Genomic DNA, 19,741 nt, shown 5'->3' on the forward strand with positions numbered 1-19,741 from the left:
CTGCAGCACTGCTTTGTTTAGACCCAAGGCTGTGTCATTTCTCAGCTGCTCCACTGCAGCTGGGGCTGGAATGGCTCCCAGTATCCAGGAGCTTTTGGAATATCAGCTTGTATCAGTGTGCTGTCAAGGGCAAGGCCAGTTGTACTGGTTGAAGACTTTAAAGACCCTCAACAACAACTCAGAGCCTGCCCTGGGTCAGGGATGAGATTGTAAAATCTAATTTTTAAGTGGTTGGAAAAGCTGTATGGGTGAGAGCAGAGGCCTCACAAGCAGAGGGGGAAGTGACAGGAGCTTAGGGAGGAGGTCTAGAAGAAATACTTCCAGAAGAGCTCTTGGGTTGGATCATTTCTTTTGGTGGAAGCAAGGTACAGCCATCCCCACCCCTGGGCTGAGCTCTGCTATTTGTGAATTGAACCCAAATATCCCTGAGCCAGCACACAGCCAGATGTCAAAAAGCAAATGAGAAGCCAGCCAGGTAGGAGAATGACCTGCGAGCCTGAAGAACAGTGGGTACAGGGGCATTTCTTGGGATAGCTTCTCATTTCTGGCATCAGAATGGAGAGGGCTGTGTTCTTGGCAAGGAAAAAGTGGCATCCATGACTGGGAGGGTGACTGGGGGTTGCAGAAATAATCTGAGTTTGGAGCAGTTACAACACTGGTGTGTGCTTACTTTAGTGAGGGAAAATGGGTTCTGGGAGGATCTGGGACATGAAATCCTGACTTTTCCCCTTGGCAAGCAGCATGTATCTGCACACCTCACTGCACAGGGGCTTGTAGAGCCACCCTTGGGTTGTGGCTGAGATGCAGAGGCAGGTATCGGAGCTCAGTGACCTCCTGGCTTTGGGTGGGAGGGGCGCAGAGGAGCTCGGAACAGCGCCTGCCTGTACAGCTCCCGGGCTACCGGGCACTGAGAATGTGTGCTGTGCTAGATCAGATCTTTTCTGTGCCTGTAGAAGGTTCTCCCGACGGTCCCACAGCCCATTCCTGCATCCTGGGGGCGGGTGTGGTCCCCGCAGTGGCCCGGGCAGCAGGAGCCAGCCCGGCTCAGTCCGTCCCGCAGGAAGATTTGCAGCGCAGCATTTTCCGTGCCGGGGCTGTTTCCTGGAGCAGTTCTCACCGCGGCTCTCCTGAATCCCCCTTTGTTGGCAAAACTCCTCAGCTGCTGCCGCCCTTGGCTCCCCCGCTCGGCCCGGAGCTGGCAGCCGTGTGAAAGCGGCTTCTGTGCGGGGCCGGGGCTCTGGGGACCGTCCCCAGCCGGCCCCTGCCTGCGCGGGGCTCTCGGGGTCTGTGCCCTGCCTGCCCGGGGCTCTCGGGAACTGTCCCTGCTCTGCAGGGACTCTCGGGGAGCAGTTTCCAGCCATCCCCTGCCATCCCTCCCCTGCCCTCCCGGGACTCCTGGGGACCATTCCCTGCCCACCCGAAGCTCTCGGGGTCCGTTCCCGCCATCCCCTCCTACCCGTCCCGAGCTCTCGGGGACTGTCCCCTGCTCTGCCGGGGCCCTCGGGGACTGTCCTCTGCTCTGCCGGGGCCCGCGGGGACTGTCCCCAGCCATCCCCGGCTCTCCCGGGCGCTGCAGGGCGGTTCTCCTCCCGAGAGAGGGCAGCGCGCTCCAGCTGCTGCCGCTGTCCCGCTCCAGGCTCAGCCCAAGGCTGGGCTGGGGCTGGGCCGGAGGTGCCGTGCCCAGGGGAGCCCCTCCCCGAGCCTCCCCTGCCAGCAGACCCCGAGATCGTCTCTCCTGGGGCTGCGGGCAGGCCCAGGGCGCAGGTCCCTGGCTGGGAGCCTGCCTGGCGGAGCGGGAGTGTGAATCCATCCCCTCCCTTCACGCAGCGTGCAGATGAAGCTGGAGGCATCAATCGTGCCTTGTAAGTTGATAGGGGAGCCCCAGAGATACCTCTGTGCTTCCCGGCAGGAATTCTGGCCAGGGACTAGGCCGAGTTTACTCCATCAGTTCCCTCTGGAGAGCCATGGAGGGGACAGGTCGGCATCCGAAGGGACCTGCTGGGCCCAGATTCTGCTCAGGGGATCATCCCCATCAGATCACGTTCTGCAGGAGCTCTCACCCCAAGTGTGGACATGGAAAGCTGAGCTCTGTTGCTGATCCTGTCACCTCATTACTGCATGAGTTTGGCTCAGTTAGAGCAGCAGCTCTTCTGGCAGACACGTCTTTGCTGCTCCTGCCTATTGCTCTCAAGACCAGGAATGTTGTTTCTCACAGACGTCCAAACCCAGCATCTCTCACAACTCCTGTGAGTGCTGCAGGTTCCAGCAACCTGAGAGGGAATTGCTGCAGGTCCAGAGCCAGGAGCTGCTGCTACTGAGCACCTCTGATGCTCCTGTTGACTCCCCTGCCAGGGATTCCAACCCCTGGAGAAGCTGTCAGGACCAGCTTCTCTTATTTTAAAGGCAGTGATAAATCCTGCTCTGGAGGGTGCTGGCTGAAGTGCTCTGTCTCCATGCTGGGTTAATGCAAGCCACATGCTGCTGCATTCCTGAGCGGGCAAACACCCTCCAACACACTTCCAACCAAGAGCTGTGGAAAATTTATACTGCCAGGAGAAAGAGCAGGAGGTGTCCTGGGTGTTGGCAGTAATCAAGGGCCCTGTGACAGCTGGAAATGTAACACCTAAACACCCCATGTCACCCTATTAGCAGCTCCCAGCGCCCAGTTTCCCTCAGTCTCACCCAGAATTCTTCTTTGTGCCCAAAATTGGCAGTCCACGTGAGCACAGGAGCAAGGACCCAGACCCTGGAATTTCCCCACCCAGGTTCTGTCTCTGGCCATGAGCCATTTCCAGGGCTCAGAGGGAGCCTCTGAAAGCAAGTGATGCCCTGGACTCGGGATGGTGCCTTCATGGCTACTGGGATTAGGGCACGAAGGGGGCAGAAGGGACCAAATACACATGGAAAAGCTGCTGAACCAAAGAGCGCTGTGACGCTGCCAATCTCCGGGTGATTTGGCTGAGCTCTAGAGCAGCTCTGACGATCGAGACCCAGGAAATGCAAAGCTCTGCGGGAGAAGGGGAGCTAAGTACCGTGGCTGGTTGTTGCTAAGAATACAATTATCCATACGCTAACGATTGCCTGCCTGATAGGATTACCAATAAAGACAAACGCAGTGAGGATCATGGCTTCACTTCCTTCCTCCACCCGGGGATTTAATCCCGTCTTTGTTTGAGTTTTGTCTCTGGTCAGTCAATAAAAATAAACTCTGCTCGGGGTGGTATCTCCGGAGCCTTTTCCCTGGAAGAAACTTTCCGGGGTGAATTCCATGTCTGCTCTCCTCATGTGCATCCCACTCCGGGCTGGTTCACCCTAGCAGGAATAGTTTAGGCCTTCTAATTTCAGCCTGCTTTGTAAAAGGTTGGCTAATCCTCCCAGCGTTCTCGAGAGGCAGGAAATCCTCAGCGGCAGATCCTGGAGGAACCTGACAACTCCTTGTTTGCCAGTTTGTGATGGCTTTTGGACATATCCTGGTTTTTGAGTCTCCTCAAAATGCTCAAAAATGCTCAGGGGGAGGCTCTGGCAGCCCAGCTGCTCTCGGCATCAACTTTACCTGGTGGGTATCACAGCAGTTTGTGGCACTGATATCTCCTGCAGCTCCTGGGGAAGGTGGAGTGATGCTCTGGAGCTTGGCATGGATGTGCTGCCAGATGCTGCTCACCCAGGGGAGTCAGAACAGCCTTCCTGGCCCTCCGGCCCCTCCGCTACCCTGCCAAGGGCTAACACGGTGCAAATGCTCATTAAACATTTCCCGGAGACCAGCCGACACCCCGGCGTGTCATAGTTCACCAAGCCCTGGGTGCCTGCGCAGGGAGCATCCCGGGAGACTGGCACCTTCCCATTGTTCGAATGGGATCTGTTAGCGAGTGACAGGACAAGAGGAAATGTCCTCAAGTTGCGCCAGGGGAGGTTTAGATTGTGTATTAGGAACAATTTATTCACTGACAGGGGTTATCATCTTAGAAGTCTTTTCCAATGTAAATGATTCTAGGATTTGACCATGCAAGGCACTGCCGAGCAGTTTGGGAACGACTTTGTGGATTTAAGGCATTGTCTAATGAAAGATCCCCTTGTCCCAAGCCGGACTCTCGCATCAAGCAGAGCAGCCCAAGCCTTCCTCTCCCCGTCGCCCCTTCCCAAATCCCACCCCTGGGTGCGGGTGGATGCGGGCGCGCATCCCCGGCGGGCGGGGAGCGGGGTCGGGCTGAGGCTGCCGGCTCGGAGGGGGGGGTGGGTGCCGGGGCCGGGGGGGCCGGGGCGGTAGGCAGGGCCGGCGGATGACGCCGGGTAAAGCCGGCCGAGAGCCGGCCCAGCCCCGCCGCTGGCCGAGCGCTGCCCGCGCACCCCCCGCGGCCGTGCAGTCGAGTCGGGCGGGCTCCGGCGGCAGGGCAGGATGGACCTGGCCGTGGACTTGTACCTGGCCGTCCCGCTGCTCTTCACCGTCCTGGCCCTCGTCCTCGCCTCCGTCTTCCTGAGGCTGCGGGGAGGCGGCGGCGAGCGGGCGGCGGAGCGGCCCCGGGAACCCGCGGCGGAGCCGGCTCGGGAGGGCGGCCCCGGGGGCGAAGCGGCGGTAGCGGCACCGGCCGCGGCCAAGGGGCCGGAGGACGAGGAGAGCCGGGTGCCGGTGGAGGAGGTTGGAGTGGGAGACGAGGGGAAGGAAGCGGTCACCGAGCAGCGGGAGGCGGCGGCGGAGCCGGGCCCCGCGGCCGAGCCCAGCCCCGCGGCGGCAGAGAGCATCCCCAGGCAGCCGCCCGCGGAGCCCCGGCAGCCGCCCGCGGAGCCCCGGCAGCCCCCCGAGGAGCCCCGGCAGCCCCCCGAGGAGCCCCGGCAGCCGCCCGAGGAGCCCCGGCAGCCCGAACACCGGGAAGATGCGGAGAGCAAGGTAAGGCCGGCTCCCCTAGGTCCCCACAGCCGAGGTCCCCCCAGTCCCCCCGTGGTGTCCCTTCTCCATCCTCTGTTCCTGCGGATGGCGGGGAGGGAGCAGCGCTCCGAGTTTTCCCCTAAAATAAGAGAGGTCCCGGCAAAACCCGTGTTTTGTCTTCGGGTGTTAACAAGCCCGTTGTCCCCGGGGGAGGCAGCGGTTTGGGGGGGTGGTTCTGGCTCCTTCCCTCCCCCGTCCCTCAGGAATGCTCCTAAAAATAATCAAGAAAGTGAAGATTTAAGGGAAGAGAAGCGTGTGTCAGTGTGAGCCTCTCCTGTGTGCACATCTAACCCCCGGGAGTCTTTTCCTTTCTCCAAGAGCTTATCCAGGAGGTGGGGTATGTGTTTGTGTTTATTCTTCCCGTCCGTATCCCTTTTCTGTGGGTTACAGAAACTGTCCCCGGGCCAGAGCAGGTTCCTTGGGCTGTCCCTGCCTGCCCCAGGGAAGGGACCGCCCCACTCCTCAGCCCCAGCAGGATGCTGGCCCCAAGCTCTGACCCCTGGCTGAACTGGGGGGGCTGGGGGCGGCAGCGATGCCTATAAACGCCCGGTAAATCCTCCTCCACCACCGGATCTTCTTTAAAAATAAAAGAGCGACCCAGTGTCCGCGGGAAGATCTTGTTCTGCTCTTGCCCAGCCTGGATGGGACTCGGTGACAACCTGAGGCACCTGAACTCCCTGCCTTGGTAGCTTTCTCCCATGTGACTCCTTGTCCAAAGGGCGGGAAGGGAGCACTGGGGCGGCTCGGCAATGCGGGAGCTTCGCCGTATGCCGGCAGCGTGTTTGGGCCAGGGCACAGGGCTGGGGCCCAGTCGCCTCCTGGCTATTATTAGCAGCATTTGTAATCCTCAGCAACTGTTTCCAGGCTGCCGGGCAGTGCATACTCAGCCCTCGCCTTGGAAAGCATCTCCACTGACTCACCGGATAGCCTTGGGCAGGTCTCTGAGGGCTCGCACACCCAGCTCTGTGCTGTGATGCTCTGCAAGACCCACGGGTCACCTGCTCGGGGCTGGGATGTGGCTCTGCCTCCCTGTGCTCCTCGCACCTCCCTTGGTGGTTTTTGAGCCTCAGAGCTCTCCCTGTCCCCTTCCCGGTGCCCCTTGCCCTTGGATACAGCTCTCGAGCAGTCCTGTGTCTTGACACAGCATCCTGGAAACCGCATCTGTTTCTCTCTCGTGTGATTTATCAGTGCCTGTGAGTACCAGGATCCATGGAGAGCTCCTGGGCCACCGTTAGCCAGCTGGGTCCTGGCTGGGCCAGCCCAGCACCAAAGTTGGCCACTTGGCTGGAGCTGCTCTCTGGTGAGGGGCAGCACCCATTGGGACAGATGGCCAGATCCAGGGCTGCCAGAGTCCACAGGTTCCTCTGCTGCCAGCTCATGGGAATGTTTTCCTCCCCTCTGGCTGCTCTTCAGCCCTGATTTCTTTGAACAGGCACTGCTGCAATGCTTGTTGCCTTCACAGAAGGGCTCAGCTCCTTTGTCCCCACTCGGCACAGGTGCAGTACCAGGGTTTTGTGTGCCTGGAATGAGTTCTTACTCAAGAAATGGGGAGTTCTGTGTCCTCCAGAAGCTTGGCTGGGCTCTGTGGGACTGGGGTTCCTCACTGCCCTCAGCCCCTCTTACAGCAAAGGAGCAGCACAGGGTCCTGCCCAGCTTTTCCTCCTGGGAAATTGTTCCCTCACTGTGCAAGCAAGGCAGGACAAGTCACCCTGGGCCTGAGCAGCATCCCTTTGGGAAGGTCAGGGAGCAGGCCTGTGTGATGTGGGTGGTGGTGGGGAGCAGGGAGGGGGAGCAATGCTGAGTAAGTGTTTGGGAGCCGTGGCCCGCGCATGATCCCACGGGTGCCAGGGCTGGGTCGCACAGCTGGCTGAGGGACTACGTGCCCTTCCAGCAGGCACCACACACGTGTGGCAGTGCCTAGCCTGCTGATCCAAGGGTTGGTGCTGTCGGCAGAGTGGGAGAGACCATCCACAGCTCTGCAGGATCTCCCTGGATTCCCTGGTTTTGCTCCCTGTGAACATCCTCAAAGTTGCTTCATCCTTCCCCTCCTCCAGCACCACCCAGACCCAAGCCCAGAAGATGTTACAGGCAGGGATGGGACAGGCCCTGGGCAGAGCAGGGAGTGCTTTGCAGGCGGCTGCTGATGGAATCGTTCCCTTTCCAGCCTGTCTTGGCTCGGTGAGGGCTGCAGTCCCCTGATGTGACTCAGCAGAAGCTCCCAGACCCTGTCCGTCTGCTGGCTCCTGCAGGCTCAGGGCTTCTCAGTACATCAGCAGGCAGAGTGCTGTGCCTGCCGCTCAGAGAGCTTTCTTTCCTTATTTATTTTTTCTCCTTATTTTTTTTTTCTTTCCTTATTTTCTTTCCCCTGTTTGCCTAGCACGCACTGTGCCAGGCTGGCTCGCATTGCCCGCAGCCATTAACCACTCGACCAAAATGCTGATGGATGAACCCGCCCAGGGAGAGCAGCCTCGGTGTGTTAATGAGGGGCTGGAGCCGTGCATCCCGCTGCCTCCTCCTTCCCTGCTCCCTGCCTGTGCAAACTGGGATCTGCTGGGGCAGCTGCGTGTCTCAGCCTCCCTCCTGCTTCCATCTCCTGCGAGGCTGGTAAAATCGCTAAAATTGGAGGCTCCCTGCCCCTCTCTGCAGTGACCTGTTCATTGCAGCATCACGCTCAGGGCTACAAAATGACCCAGTGGCAGAGCACGGAAAGGAGCCCAGGAGTCCTTGTTTCCCTTAACTGCTGGTAGTGTTTCCCCTTGTCTCTGCTGGCTCCCATCACTGAAAAAAAACTTAATTAGTCTGTCATTGTCTGTTCTCATCCCCATCCCCGGCTCGTTAATGGATGAGGCAGTGCTGTCAAAGCAATCCCGTAATGAAAAGCTGCTGGGTGGGAACGGGGTGGGAACGGCAGCGACGCTGGGGCTGTGAAGCTCGGTTCTTGTGAGAAACGGTCAGAAACTTCAACTCCCTAATGAGCCATTCTGTCCTGAAGTGACAGGTGGCAGGGACCGGGCAGGGTTTTCAGTGTTGGACCAGAGCCACCTCCGGGATGCCATCCTGGCCAAAATGTTCTGGAGATTGGGAGGGTGAGTGGGCAGCGCCAGGACACGGCAGCCTGGCTGGTTTGCCAAGGGTTAATTGCAGCTGAGGGCTTCAAACAGAGCAGGGGCTAGTGGGTGACAGCGGGGAGAGGGGACACACAAACCCTGCCTGGGGGCTGTCACCTGGACAGCAGAGGCACAAAGGCTTCATCTGTCTCTTCTGCCAAGCTCCTGGTGCATTTTCCCCATGCCTCCCACCCCAGGCTGGGCCTCCCTGGGGTCTCCTGGTGCCTCTGGACACACCAGGCAGCACAAACCACGCAGCTCCCACCAGAAGCCCTGTTCACATTTAAAAAGTCATCATTTCCCCCTCTGCCCTCCCTGTGCTGCAGGGGAGAGGGTGTCTAATTAAGTCTGGCTGTAATTGGCAGCTGTTCAGGCTGTGTCTGCACTGCCAGAGGGCTGGGACAGGAGCTCCAGTGTCCTACAGGGCACTGGGGAGGGATGTGGTGATGTGCCACCCCCATCACAGCCCTGGCAGCAGCACTGCCAGGGAATGCAGGGCTCCCCACCCAGATCCCTGACTACTCAGCTGTGCCCAGCTCTCACCCAGAGCAGCCTGTGCCAGGGACAAATGCATCATCTCTTGCAGTGAATGGAAACTGGGAAGTGACACAGGATGTGGGTCACCCCCCCAGGGAGCCTGTGCCCGTGTCCTGCCCACCCTGAATCCCACCATGGGGCTGCTGCTGGGACGTGGTGAGGGACAGGGTGGCACTGGGGTCTGTGTTGTGTCCCCTGCACGGGTCAAGGAAGTTGGGCTCCCACAGGTCCCCATGGGCTGGGTGAAGCCCTGGAGCTGTGCCAGAGCCAGGGCACTGCTGGAGCAGAGGCCACAAGGATTCTTTGCCTCCTGAAGTGCCCACTTGTGTGAAGGGCTGCCAGATGAGGGCAGCTTTGCCTCCTCCCAAGGATGCCATGCAGCTCACCCAGGCAGTAAGGGACGTGCTGGTGTGGGGTGTTTGCTGTAGCAAAAAGGAAAGGAGCTGGCTGGATGTGGTGGTGCCTGCAGGGATGGGTGCTGCTGAGCTGGGCTCCTCACCTTGCTCTGGGACAAGATGGGACACACCAGAGTTCTCACCAGCCCTGGCACTGCCTGTTCCTCATTAAGGGCTGGGTGGTCTCAGAGCTTCAGAAATGCTCTGCCCGCTCTGTGGCTTGTCCTTGCCCATAGTAGTGACAGGGGAAGTGGCAGGAGCAGATGCTCCCACACTTTGGGGGACTCAGACCTGCAAAACTCCATCTCCACATGAGGGACATCCTCTCCAGGCACCCCAGAGCTGGCAGGACTGTCACCAGGGCTGGAAAACAGCTCTTGGTCTGCAGCTGCTCGTCTGGCCAGAGGGAGGATGGAGAGCCCCAGCGGTGGGTGAAGGGGAGCTGCTGACACAGCAGCTGCTTTGCTCTGCTAAACTCTGCCCAACATTATTATTATTACTTAGTCTTTTTTTAAAGGTTTCTTCCTTCCCCATTTCTCCTGGCTTTTCTCTTTCTGGCTGGCTCTCTCCTGTCTGCTTTCTTTCCCTCTTGCAATGTCTTGCATCAGGCTTGGAGCAGAAAGTGCAGCCATAAATGGCAACACACAGGACCCAGGATTTTAATCCAAGATAATTTTCTACTCTTGCTTTGCAGCCTGGGATCTTCCCTTTTCCTGAAGCTGGAGCAGGGCACCTATTTGTCCCCAACCTGCCTATAACTGCTGGGGCTGTCCCTGAAGAAAGGGTGAGGGACACACCACCCCCAAAGTCTCCTCTTGTCCTTTCTGAGAAAGAAGCCCATTGCTCAGAGGGGTTTGCAGCAGGGATGGAGGAAGTGGGGAGGAAATGGCCCGAAATGAGCTGAAAACCAGATGATGTTGCAGTGGAAAGCCTGACTCCCATCTCCCGTCGGCTGGGAGAGGGTTCAGTGGCGTCAGAGCCTTGAGGGGGCATTTTGGGGTCACGATGCCAGGCTCCTCTATCTGAGCCATCCTCCCCAGGGAGACCCAGGGCTGTCCACGATCAGTGCTGGCTGTGTCCAAGATGTCCCTTAAGCTTTGTCCTCGCCCTGCTTTGCTCCAAACACAGCTGCCAGAGTCAGTTCCACAAGCGGGTGTCGTGGCCATGGAGCTGAAGGGCAGCAGCACGTTCGTGATGATCCAACAAATGCTTGGCTCTGCAGCCAGGAGCCGCCGAGGCAGATGGATCGCTGCCTTGTTATTTAAGGTGGATGACTTGCTGGATTTTAACCCTGGGCTTTCCGGAGCCCATTGAGCTGTGCCCAGGTGTGATTCACAGGTGCCGGGGCACGGGCTGTGCTGTGCCTGGGCTGGCTCGGTGATGCCCGCGGGCAGGAGCGGGCCCGGAGCGTTCCCGGAGCGTTCCCGGAGCGTTCCCGGAGCGTTCCCAGCCCTGCGCGGCCCCGGGGCCCGGCAGCTGCCGCCCAGCGCGTCCCTGGCTCGGCAATGAGATCTTTGTTTGCTGCAGCAGCTGCTGGGGCAGCCCGTGTCAAGTCTCCTCCAGATGCTCCCGGATAATGACGTGCACGGCTCCCTGCAGTGCTGCTTCTCACCTTTTTTTTTTTTTTTTTTTAATTTTCCTGCGGGGAGGTTTTCGTGGCTGGTGTGCACCGGAGAGATGCTGATTTGTGGGCTCTTGGACAGAGCACTCAGGTCCTTTCTTCTCCAGTTGTTCCTTCCTCACTCCCAGCTGCTCAAAACTCTCCCTGCATTCTCCCTGGGCTGTGCTTCCCACAGAAGAGCAGCACCTGGAGTGCCATGGTGTCCTCCAAGTCTCCCAGTGTTGTCCCAACACCATCCCCCACCTTGCTTTGCAGGATGCCGGGACAGCAGCACTCACTGGCCACAGCAGGGCTGAGAGCTCTGAAATTGGGGGCTGCTCCAGGCCGAGAGGGCTCTCCCCTCCTCCCTGGCTGCCAGGGGCTGTGGGCACAGCCAGGCTCCAGGTGGGGCTTTGTCCCTGCTGGCGTTTCAGCCAGCCCAGAGCTGCTCCCAGCCCCATGCTGGTATTTCACTGCAAGGCCAAGGGACACGGTGTCCCTGCTCCCTGCCCATGCATATCCTCCCCCACAGCCCTCCAGGCACAGCAGGCAAACCTTCAGCTGAAGGTTTTGGACAGGGAAAGCTGGTTGAGCACAGGGGTCCAGGCCACCCAGAGCTGCTGTGGGGCTGAGAGAGCTGGGAAAGCCTAGCCCCAGGATAGCAGGGTGGGATGGGGAGGTTTCCAGGGGGTGTTTGCCTGTGATGGAGAAGGCAGCTGGCAGAGCATTAACAAACCAAACATGTCCTCTCCCTTCTGCTGCATCAGCATCCTGGGCAGCTGCCTGAGCCCTGCCAGGACACACAGACAGCCCAGCCTGGAGCTGGCACAGCCAGCCCCCCTCACTGGTGGCTCCTTGCCCTGGTCCCACCCCAGGGGCTGGGGCTGCCACAGGAGCAGCTCCTGAGCTCCACAGGGAGCAGCTCCTGAGCTCCAAACCCTGGCTGCAGGGCAGGGCATTGGAGGTCTCTGGGGTTCCCCACTCCAGCAGCCATTCGTGGCTCAGCACATGGCACAGGCCTGGGGCAAGGTGGGCTATTGGCCACCTTTAGCATTTGTCCATGTGTGCTGGAGCTGCCAGGGCTGGTTGGTTGAGCACAGGGAGGGCTTGGGGATGTTTGTGCTCAAAGCTTTTGTCCTTTTCCAGATACCACCCCTGGGTGCCTCACCTGGATCCAGCCTCGGGCACACAGGACAAGCAGAGGACACAAGTGGCCATGAAGCACTTTCCAGCCATGCAGAGGTGTGTGGGAGGGAGAGTCAGCCTGTGGAGGGTGGCACAGCCCGCAGTGTGCCAATGTCCCTGCACGGGTGGGACATTGTCCCAGGGTGGCAGTGGTTGTAGGGAGGGGGGCAAAACTTGCCTGCTGTTCTCCCCTGCTGAAGTTGGGTGGCCTCTAAGTGACACAGCCCATTTAAAGCAGAAAGAAATGGTGTTCCAGGTGCAGGTTTGTGATGCCCCGGGGATGGGGGTCAGTGAGGTGGGTCCCTCCAAGGCAGCTGGACCACGATGGCTGCAGGAGGGAGAAGCCCCAGGAGGGCAGAGGGACAGAGGGACAGGGATGTGGAGTCTGGGGCCACAGCATGGGGGGAAGGGAGGTGCTGGCATCTGCCTCCAAGCCATCCAAGCAGAAAAATGTTGTGCTGTAGCGAGCTCCTGGCTGCCACGAGCAGGGGTTCCCAGCCAGCCCTGGCACACTGCTGTCGCCTGCCAGCCTGGCATCCCTGCCTGCTCCCTCTCTGCTCCTGTCAAGTGTCTCTTCCTCTGTGTTGGAGCAGATCTGTTTTCCTTCCTTGGAGGTTTGCCACCCAAATTTCCTGCTTGCTCTCATTGTTAAATGCTCAGTTCCTTATGCCCAAGCAAGGAAGAGGCTGAAATCTCCCTCTTTGTGGCTGGTCCTGGAGGGTTGGGTCTCCCAGGGGATGTCCCAGCTCACAGGGGGAGATGGATGTGATGGGGAACTGCTGCCCTGGGCTTGTCCCCTCCCTGTGCCCTCCCTCTGGGTGCCTCCCCAGCCATCCTCAGGGGAAGCCTGGGTGTCCAGTGGGAAGTGCCCATGTTTGGAAGTGTGGCCCAAAATAGCCATGGCTGCAGCAGGTGGGGGTCCTGGTGGCATCTCCTTCTGGGGAGCAGGGTGGCCAGAGGAAGCCAAGTGGCTGTGAATAATGCACATTCCTCCCCCATGACAAACTAACCCAGCTCTGGGCCAGGGCTGTGCTCCAGCAGCTCCTCCACAGCTCTGCCCTGCACAGCCAGCACTCAGCTCTGTGTGCTCCTTCTTGGGTCAGTGTCCCTCCCCTTGGATCTCCTTCCCCCCAGCTTTTGCCTTGCTAATGAGGGGCTTGGCAGCCTCCCCCCGTGCTGCTCCCTCTCTGCAGGTGCTTTGTCCTTCTGCCAGCCCATGGGGTGCACGGGGCCAGGAGGCTGCAGGAGACACCCGGGGTGCTGGTGACCCCTGGGCTCGGCTCACAGGGGTTTGAGCTGGAGCACAGGGCTGTGCAGGAGGAAATCTCTCATGCAGGGGCTCTGCCATGTGTCCTTGTCTTATCTCCAGAGCTGGGGTGCTCCCCTCTTTTCCTGCTTGGATTTTCTGCACAGGACAAGGAATCTGGGCTTTATGAAGTTTGTTGTGTCTTGTAGAAGGGAGCCCCAAAACTTCCAAAACTGCTTTGCTTTTAAAAAAACCTCAAAATGTGCTGTTGCTGCTCCCATCTGTGCTCAGCTCCTGGAGGGGTCCCAGCACAACCCCCCAGTGCTGCCTTTGACCCCTGGGCCTGACTGGTGAATGTCCCTGTGCTTCAGAGCAGCTCCTTGGCCCGTGGCTGCAAGGTGGCTTTGGCTGGTGATCCACCTTTCCTCCTGCCAGGACAGCCTGTCCAAACCTGCCCTGGGGGCACACAGAAGTCCCTGTGGCTCTTGGCTCAGTCCCCTTGGGCAGGAGGGGTGGCAGGGGTGCAGCTGGGAGGAAGGTGCTCAGGCACACGGCTCTTCTTAACAACCTTAATAACTCTTTGATTGTAAACCTTAATATCTCTTTGATTCCTTGCATTTCACAGCCAGATCACTGGGACTGACTAGTGAGAGGGAAGCAGACTAATGAACCTCACTCATTAGTGAGCATCCCTTTGTCCTGTGCCTTGGAGGAAGCACGGAAGGGGTGCCCAGCGCTGTCACCCTGTCACTGGAGCTCCAGGCTCTGCATCCCAGCCCTGCCCCAACCAAACGTGGGTTATTCAGCACAGCACCTTCTCCTCATGGCTGTTCTGTTTCTCACTCCTCCAGGAGGAAGAGGTGGACTCAGAGAATGAGAAGCTGGTGGTGAGAGAGCCCGAGGATGAGGATGGTGAGTGCCAAGCAAGCCAGAACTCTGCAGGGAGATTATGGACAGGTCTGGAGCCCTAAGTGCTTGGGGATGGTCTCCTTCCTCCAGGAAATTCCTGCCCCTTCCCCAGATGCCCTCGGGCTGTTTGCCGTGGGGTAGCTTTGTGATGCAGCTGCTCCAAAAGCTCCTTGCTCATCCAGGACAATCTCCAGGAGCTTTAGTCAGGGCCACGTTTAACTGATTAGCCAATTAGTTGATTGGAAAATGATTAATTGACTAATTGGGGTGACAACAGCTGCAGTCCTAAGAAAATGAAACAGATGGTGCCTGAATTGTGTCTGAAGGGGACTCTGCTCTCCTGAGCAGCCCTGGAGATGCTGGGATGTCTCCAGGAGTCCTGCCTTGGGGTGGCTGGGGACAGCTGGGGCAGCAGGAGGCCTTGGGGTGTTCCCCCTTCCCTGCCCCACTTTCTGCCTGGCTCTTTGAAGGTGCTCTGTGGCAATCCCCCAGCTTGGGAGGATTATGCCTAATGCCACAGAGAATCAAATTTTAATCCTGGTGCCATTCCTGCAAGGCAGGGGAAGCTCCTTTGGAGACAGGGCTCCCAAAATACACTCATTCCACCCTGCTGGGCTTCCTCGCAGCACTGCTGGCTGGGGATGTCACCGTGGGGGGCTGTGGGAGGTCTGGTTCAAAGATTCCTGGGTGTATCCTGCCAAATGGATGCTCAGCAATGCTGCTCTGCCAGGATCTGCTTCTGCAGGTCCAGCTCTGTTTCAGGGCTGCCCTGGCACCGTGGGGCATCCTTATAAATGGGATGGGGGAAGGTGCTGGCCCCTGGCTGTGAGACCTGGCTAGCACTATGTCCTCCCTAAGCACCTCCTGCAGGCAGCCCCTGGCTCCTCTCCTGAATAATTCACACCATTTCTGAAGTATTTTCTAATGGGGTTGGGCAAATCCATGGCCTGGGCTAAGGGATGCAGCTGGGACCATCAGCAGTGCCCTGGGACCAGCCCTGCTCTTCCTTCAGTGCCTCCTGTGTGTCCTGGCCCCACTCAGCCCATGAGCAGAGATTGCCCTGGGGCATGTGGAGATCCCACAGCCTGGGATGCTGCCCTGTGACCAAAGCCACCAGAGCAGCCTTCCCTCCACTGTGGGCAGGGGTAACGTGTGGATCACACCAGAGCAAGCCTGTTCAGGGGAGAGCTGCTCTCTTGGGGCTGCTCTCACCCTGCCAGCTCAGGGTCACAGCACTGGCAATGTGAGGGCAGAGAGATGAAAGACAAATGTTTTCTTTAATATGAACTCATGGAGGCTCCCAGTAAGTAGGTCACCTCCTATTCCTGTAGTGTTTTCCCTGTCTACATGAAAACCCAGCCTCTCCTTTTCTGTGTGTTTCCTGAAGTTTGTTTTCAATCTGCAGAGAAAGTTCCTGAGCTCAAAAACCAGCCAGAGGTTTCCAAAGCCACACACTGTCTCCCTTTTTTAATCTCACCCTGTGGGCAGGGAGATGGGGACCTTCCTTGCCTCCCTCCTCCCTTATTATTTTCTGGGGAGGTGGTAACTGAACTGCTCCTTTTGGGCCAGTCTAAATCCCAAATCTCACTTGATTTGGCAGAAAACCACATGAGAGAAACAATCTTAATTGTCCTTGAAATCATTCAAGCTTTACAAAGGTAATGAGCAGCTCCTGCTCTGCATCAGCATAAGGAACAGGATGTTACACCCTTTTGTGTTTGTTTTTTTTTTCCCCTCCTAATATCTCCCAAAGCAGCAGCCAGCTGAATTTTCTTTCCATGCACTTTTATGGTCACCCAAGGTGCTGATAAGCTGCAGCATTACTGCTTGTTTCCAGCTAGCCAGGTTGGTTTGTTTGGTTGCCCATGGGGAGGGTTTCCCACCCAGGGAAGTGGAATATGGCCTAGCTGAATGTTTGGGGCTGCACACCAGAGCTTTGGGCTGCTTGTGTTCAGACATTTGTGACCAAGCTGGATAAAGGGTTTGCATCCCCTGGGAGCCCCAATGGCATTTAGGGATTAGAGAAACACTCCAGATCAGTAATTGAGTAGTAATCCACCAGGACTTCCCAGGGAAACTCCCCAAGATCAGGAACCTGGAGATGTAAAGAAGTGAGGAAATGTGGGCATTAGCAGGGGGGAGGTCTCTGGGAAATTCCCATCCCACTCCTGTTGCTCTAGGCAAGGTGTCCTGGTTTAGGGCAAATTTGGGAGAGAGTACCTGAAGGGGTTCTTCTAGAAAGTAGATTTAAGTGGAGTTTTTTTGTTTTGGTTTTTTTTTTTACAATAACTGATGAAATTTTTTTAGTAAATTACACTTTTGACATGGAAATTGGTAAAAGTTATTGTGCCTCACTCTAGTGAAGCCTTGCACTGCTTGTTTCTGACATCTCTGGTTTCCCCACCTACAAAATCAGGCTCTGACTTACCTTTTACAAGGGAGTCCCCAAGGTCTGGCAGCAGCTGAATGTGGGCACGAGCCTGGGGTTGGAGAAATCCCAAAGTCAAGGTATTGGACACAAGGAGAAAAATCCTTAAGGGCAGTATTGGTCATAAAATAGAGGGAAGCTGATGCAGAATCCAGCATGTGAGGAAGGGAAGGGAGGGGCTGTGAGGGGTTTTTCATTTGGGCAGGAGGAGGAGGAGAGACAATCATGAATATGGGCACAATAGCAGTGGAGGGTATGGGAAGGGCCTTCCTGTGCTCCTGGGAGCAGAGGATGCATCCATGAGCTATGTACAAGTTGGGCTTTCTCTCCTGCCAGGGGAGTTTCATCCCCTTAGGGTGCAGGAGCCCTTTAGGGGTCCTACTGGTGTCATCCTGGATACTGGTTTGTGGATAATGTGCAATTTTTTCAGGGCCGTGCAGATAATGAAGGAACATCTTCCTTTTGTGCCCCCCTTGGAAGCATCCCCAGGGCTCTGAGGGTTGGGGGGAGCAGCAGATGTTTCTGGGAATGTGCAAACCCCAGTGCTGGATGGCTGGACTGAAGCAGCCAAGTCCTGCAGTCCTTGGGAGATAAAGGCTCTCAGATTAGAAGCCCACAGATAACACATATCCACAGCAGCAGCTCCTCCTGGGCCCCCTCTTGGACTGACCTCCCCTCCTGTTGTTTTCTCCTATCTGTAGGGAGATAAAGCACAGGAGAGGTTTTTAAGAGCAAATAGTGCTCAAACAAAATCCGATTGGAAAAGGATCAGCTTTGGCTCAGAGTCTGAGCTTTGGTGCTCTAATTAGCCCAGGGTGAGGCTGGAGAGCTGGGTGGGAGAGCACCCAGGAGAAGGAGACCTTGGCTTCCTCCTCAGGGCTGGTGACAGAGGGGCTGTGTTGGTGCTCCTGGGGCTGCCTGGCTCAGTGCCGTTTGCAGCCCTGGCATTTGCCATGTGGCATCTTCTTTTCACAAGCTTTGTCAAGGGCTGCAGGAGAGCTGGGAGAGCTCTGCTTGTGGCACCATCCATGAGCCCCAAGCTGGGGAAAGGGCCCCTGGATGAGGAGAGGGAGGGAGGGAGGGAGGAGGAATGCAAGTCTGGAGAGGAGAAGCGGAAAATGCTGCAAGTTAATCAGGGCAGGATTAGCATGTCTTGATAAGCCAAGATGGGCCTGCAGGGCTTTGAATCCAGGGAGAACAATGGCATGTGGTTCCTGTGCTGCAGGATTTCCTTGGATCTGCTTCCAGCAGGCTGCTCACTCACAGCAGTCCTTGCTGTTTGCAGTGCAGGCTGTGGCCAGGCTCCTGCCATCCTCTGGCCAGCAGCACCTTGGTTCTGCTCTGGGATCCACACTGCCTCCCTGGCAGTGCCCAGGCTCCTGCCATCCTCTGGCCAGCAGCACCTTGGTTCTGCTCTGGGATCCACACTGCCTCCCTGGCAGTGCCCAGCCTTCCTGCAGATTGGACCTGACTCAGGAAAGGTGCTGGGGTGGCCAGAGCATTTGGGGTGCAGGAGCAGAGCAGAGAGCACCCAAAGGAACAACACCACTGCTGTGGGCTGTGGCTCTCAGGAGGTCTCTGGTTCACAGATTTCTTGCTCATTTTTTGTCTCCCCTCTCCAGCTGCAGAGGAGACATTTTCTTTTAAATACAGTCCTGGAAAGCTAAGGGGAAACCAGTACAAGTCAATGATGTCCAAAGAAGAACTAGAGGAAGAACAAAGGTAAGTTGAGCTTCCTTTTTCTTCTTGCCCAAGCCCACCTGGCTGATGTGCCCTTGGAGCAAGCTGGGTGTGCTCAGACTCTCTCTCCCCACACTGCCCTCAGTGTCTCACTGCTCTGGAGCTCCAGACATCTCCCACCCAGGAAGATATGAGAATAAATAAAGTCACACTGATTTAGGAGATGGAGGCACTGTGGCCCTAAATACCTTTGGAGCTCCTCTGGATGCTTAGACCAAATTTTCCATCTGATGCAGCTGGTGTATTTGCCCTGATCCCATTAGTTCTGTGGTGATAGGTGTCTCCTGAGGACCTGATCTTTTGTTACTTCCCCTCCCTTGGCCCTGTGGCTGGCATCCCAACCAAGGGCATGGGCACAGCTCAGAAACACTGGGGCAAAGTGAGGGAGCACAAGGTTCTAGAGCTCACTGAGATGGGGCTGACACTGCAAGTGTCCATAACCAGGGCTGTCTCCTCAGCTGGACATGGTGGGGATTTCCCAAGTAGTGGGCCTGGTAGAGATGGAGAATTGTCCATCTTGCACTTTTTGCTGAAGTATCCCCCTGAGCCCTGCATGAAGAAAGGTCAAACCTGTCCTGTCACTTAGAACAAGCTTTCTGGCTCAAGATTCCCCAGCCTATAGAAGGAATAACCCCACAGCTGAGGGCTCTGTGGCAGGCTGCTCCCTTACAGGTGTCTGCAGCTCACACCCCTTCCCTGAGGGTGAGCTCCAAGGAACTGATTTCTCTGTGGTGGCTCAAAAAGCCTGGGAGATGGTGTTCTCCCCACTGCTGTCCCAAGGGCTGTGGGACCCAATTCTCCACCCAGAGGTTTGCAGAGGGTGATTTAGGGGCATTTGTCACCCCTTGCCTGTCAAATCATGGTGTAAATACCCCCACAGCTGGCCTGGTATAAAGAACCAAGCAGAAACTGGAGCATAGCAAAGAAGGCAGAGATGGGGGATCACAGCTCACCCCCAGCTCAGGCATCTCCTGCTGGCAAACCTTGCCTTGATGCTCTTGTGCAGCATCTTTGTGATGCTGGCTGAGGTTTTTCTCTGTGAGGTGAGCAGGGCACTGTGGTAGGCAGAGTAAATCCAGAGACCTGCCCTGCTCTGGGGTCAGCAACCGAAATGAGCTCTGGTTTCCTCTGGCACGAGGTTGATTCTGCATTGGTGGCATCAGGAAAAAAATGTTTGCTTTCTTCTTTTCCATGTGTCTGTTGTGCCTGAAGCCCCCACCCTGTAAACTGCTGAGCAGGGCTGTGAGTGTCACTGTGTTTTTCCCTTGGGGAGGGTGGTGGGGGGATGAGCCAAGTGAATGTCAGGGACACCCATGGGGCTAGATGGGATTTGCTTTTCAGGATCCTGCTAAACACCAATGCAAAAATCTACCTGCAGCTGGCAAATTCAAACCCTTTGCACCAGCAGCTTTATCCAAACCAGCTGAGCAATCACTGCTCAGGTTTTCAGGGCCAGGAGTCCTGCAGGGCCTTGGGCTGGTTCCTGTGTGGCAAAAACTGCCCTTGCTGTCACCTGGGCGCACTGAGGGGACATTGTCTAAGGACAGCAGTGGGATGGGGGTTTTGTACTCAGGACTCAGAGCAGGCTCCAGGGAGTGATGGACCTGTCCTGGGCACATGGCACCGCTCAGGCACCGCTGCTCTTGTCTGTGTGGAGCAGTCCCAGGGCAGCA

The 19,741-nt window shown here is 57.3% G+C and overlaps 1 protein-coding gene across 3 annotated transcripts in view; it reads left to right on the forward strand.

Moving 5' to 3' along the window:
* Positions 1-4,290: 4,290 nt before the first annotated feature.
* MXRA7 (matrix remodeling associated 7) overlaps positions 4,291-19,741 on the forward strand; it is a 28,810-nt gene continuing 13,359 nt past the window's right edge. Inside the window, exons 1-4 of one of the 3 annotated variants that reach the window (XM_059864627.1) lie at positions 4,291-4,882; positions 11,707-11,802; positions 13,843-13,903; positions 17,951-18,050. In XM_059864627.1, the coding sequence (XP_059720610.1) occupies positions 4,394-4,882; positions 11,707-11,802; positions 13,843-13,903; positions 17,951-18,050 (746 nt within the window). In that variant the 5' untranslated portion in view covers positions 4,291-4,393. The remainder of the gene's footprint in view (positions 4,883-11,706; positions 11,803-13,842; positions 13,904-17,950; positions 18,051-19,741) is intronic. The other 2 variants (XM_059864625.1, XM_059864626.1) reach the window with 2 other exon arrangements.

The sequence above is a fragment of the Haemorhous mexicanus genome, chromosome 20, assembly GCF_027477595.1.
Source record: "Haemorhous mexicanus isolate bHaeMex1 chromosome 20, bHaeMex1.pri, whole genome shotgun sequence".
In the NCBI taxonomy this organism is placed as follows: domain Eukaryota; kingdom Metazoa; phylum Chordata; class Aves; order Passeriformes; family Fringillidae; genus Haemorhous; species Haemorhous mexicanus.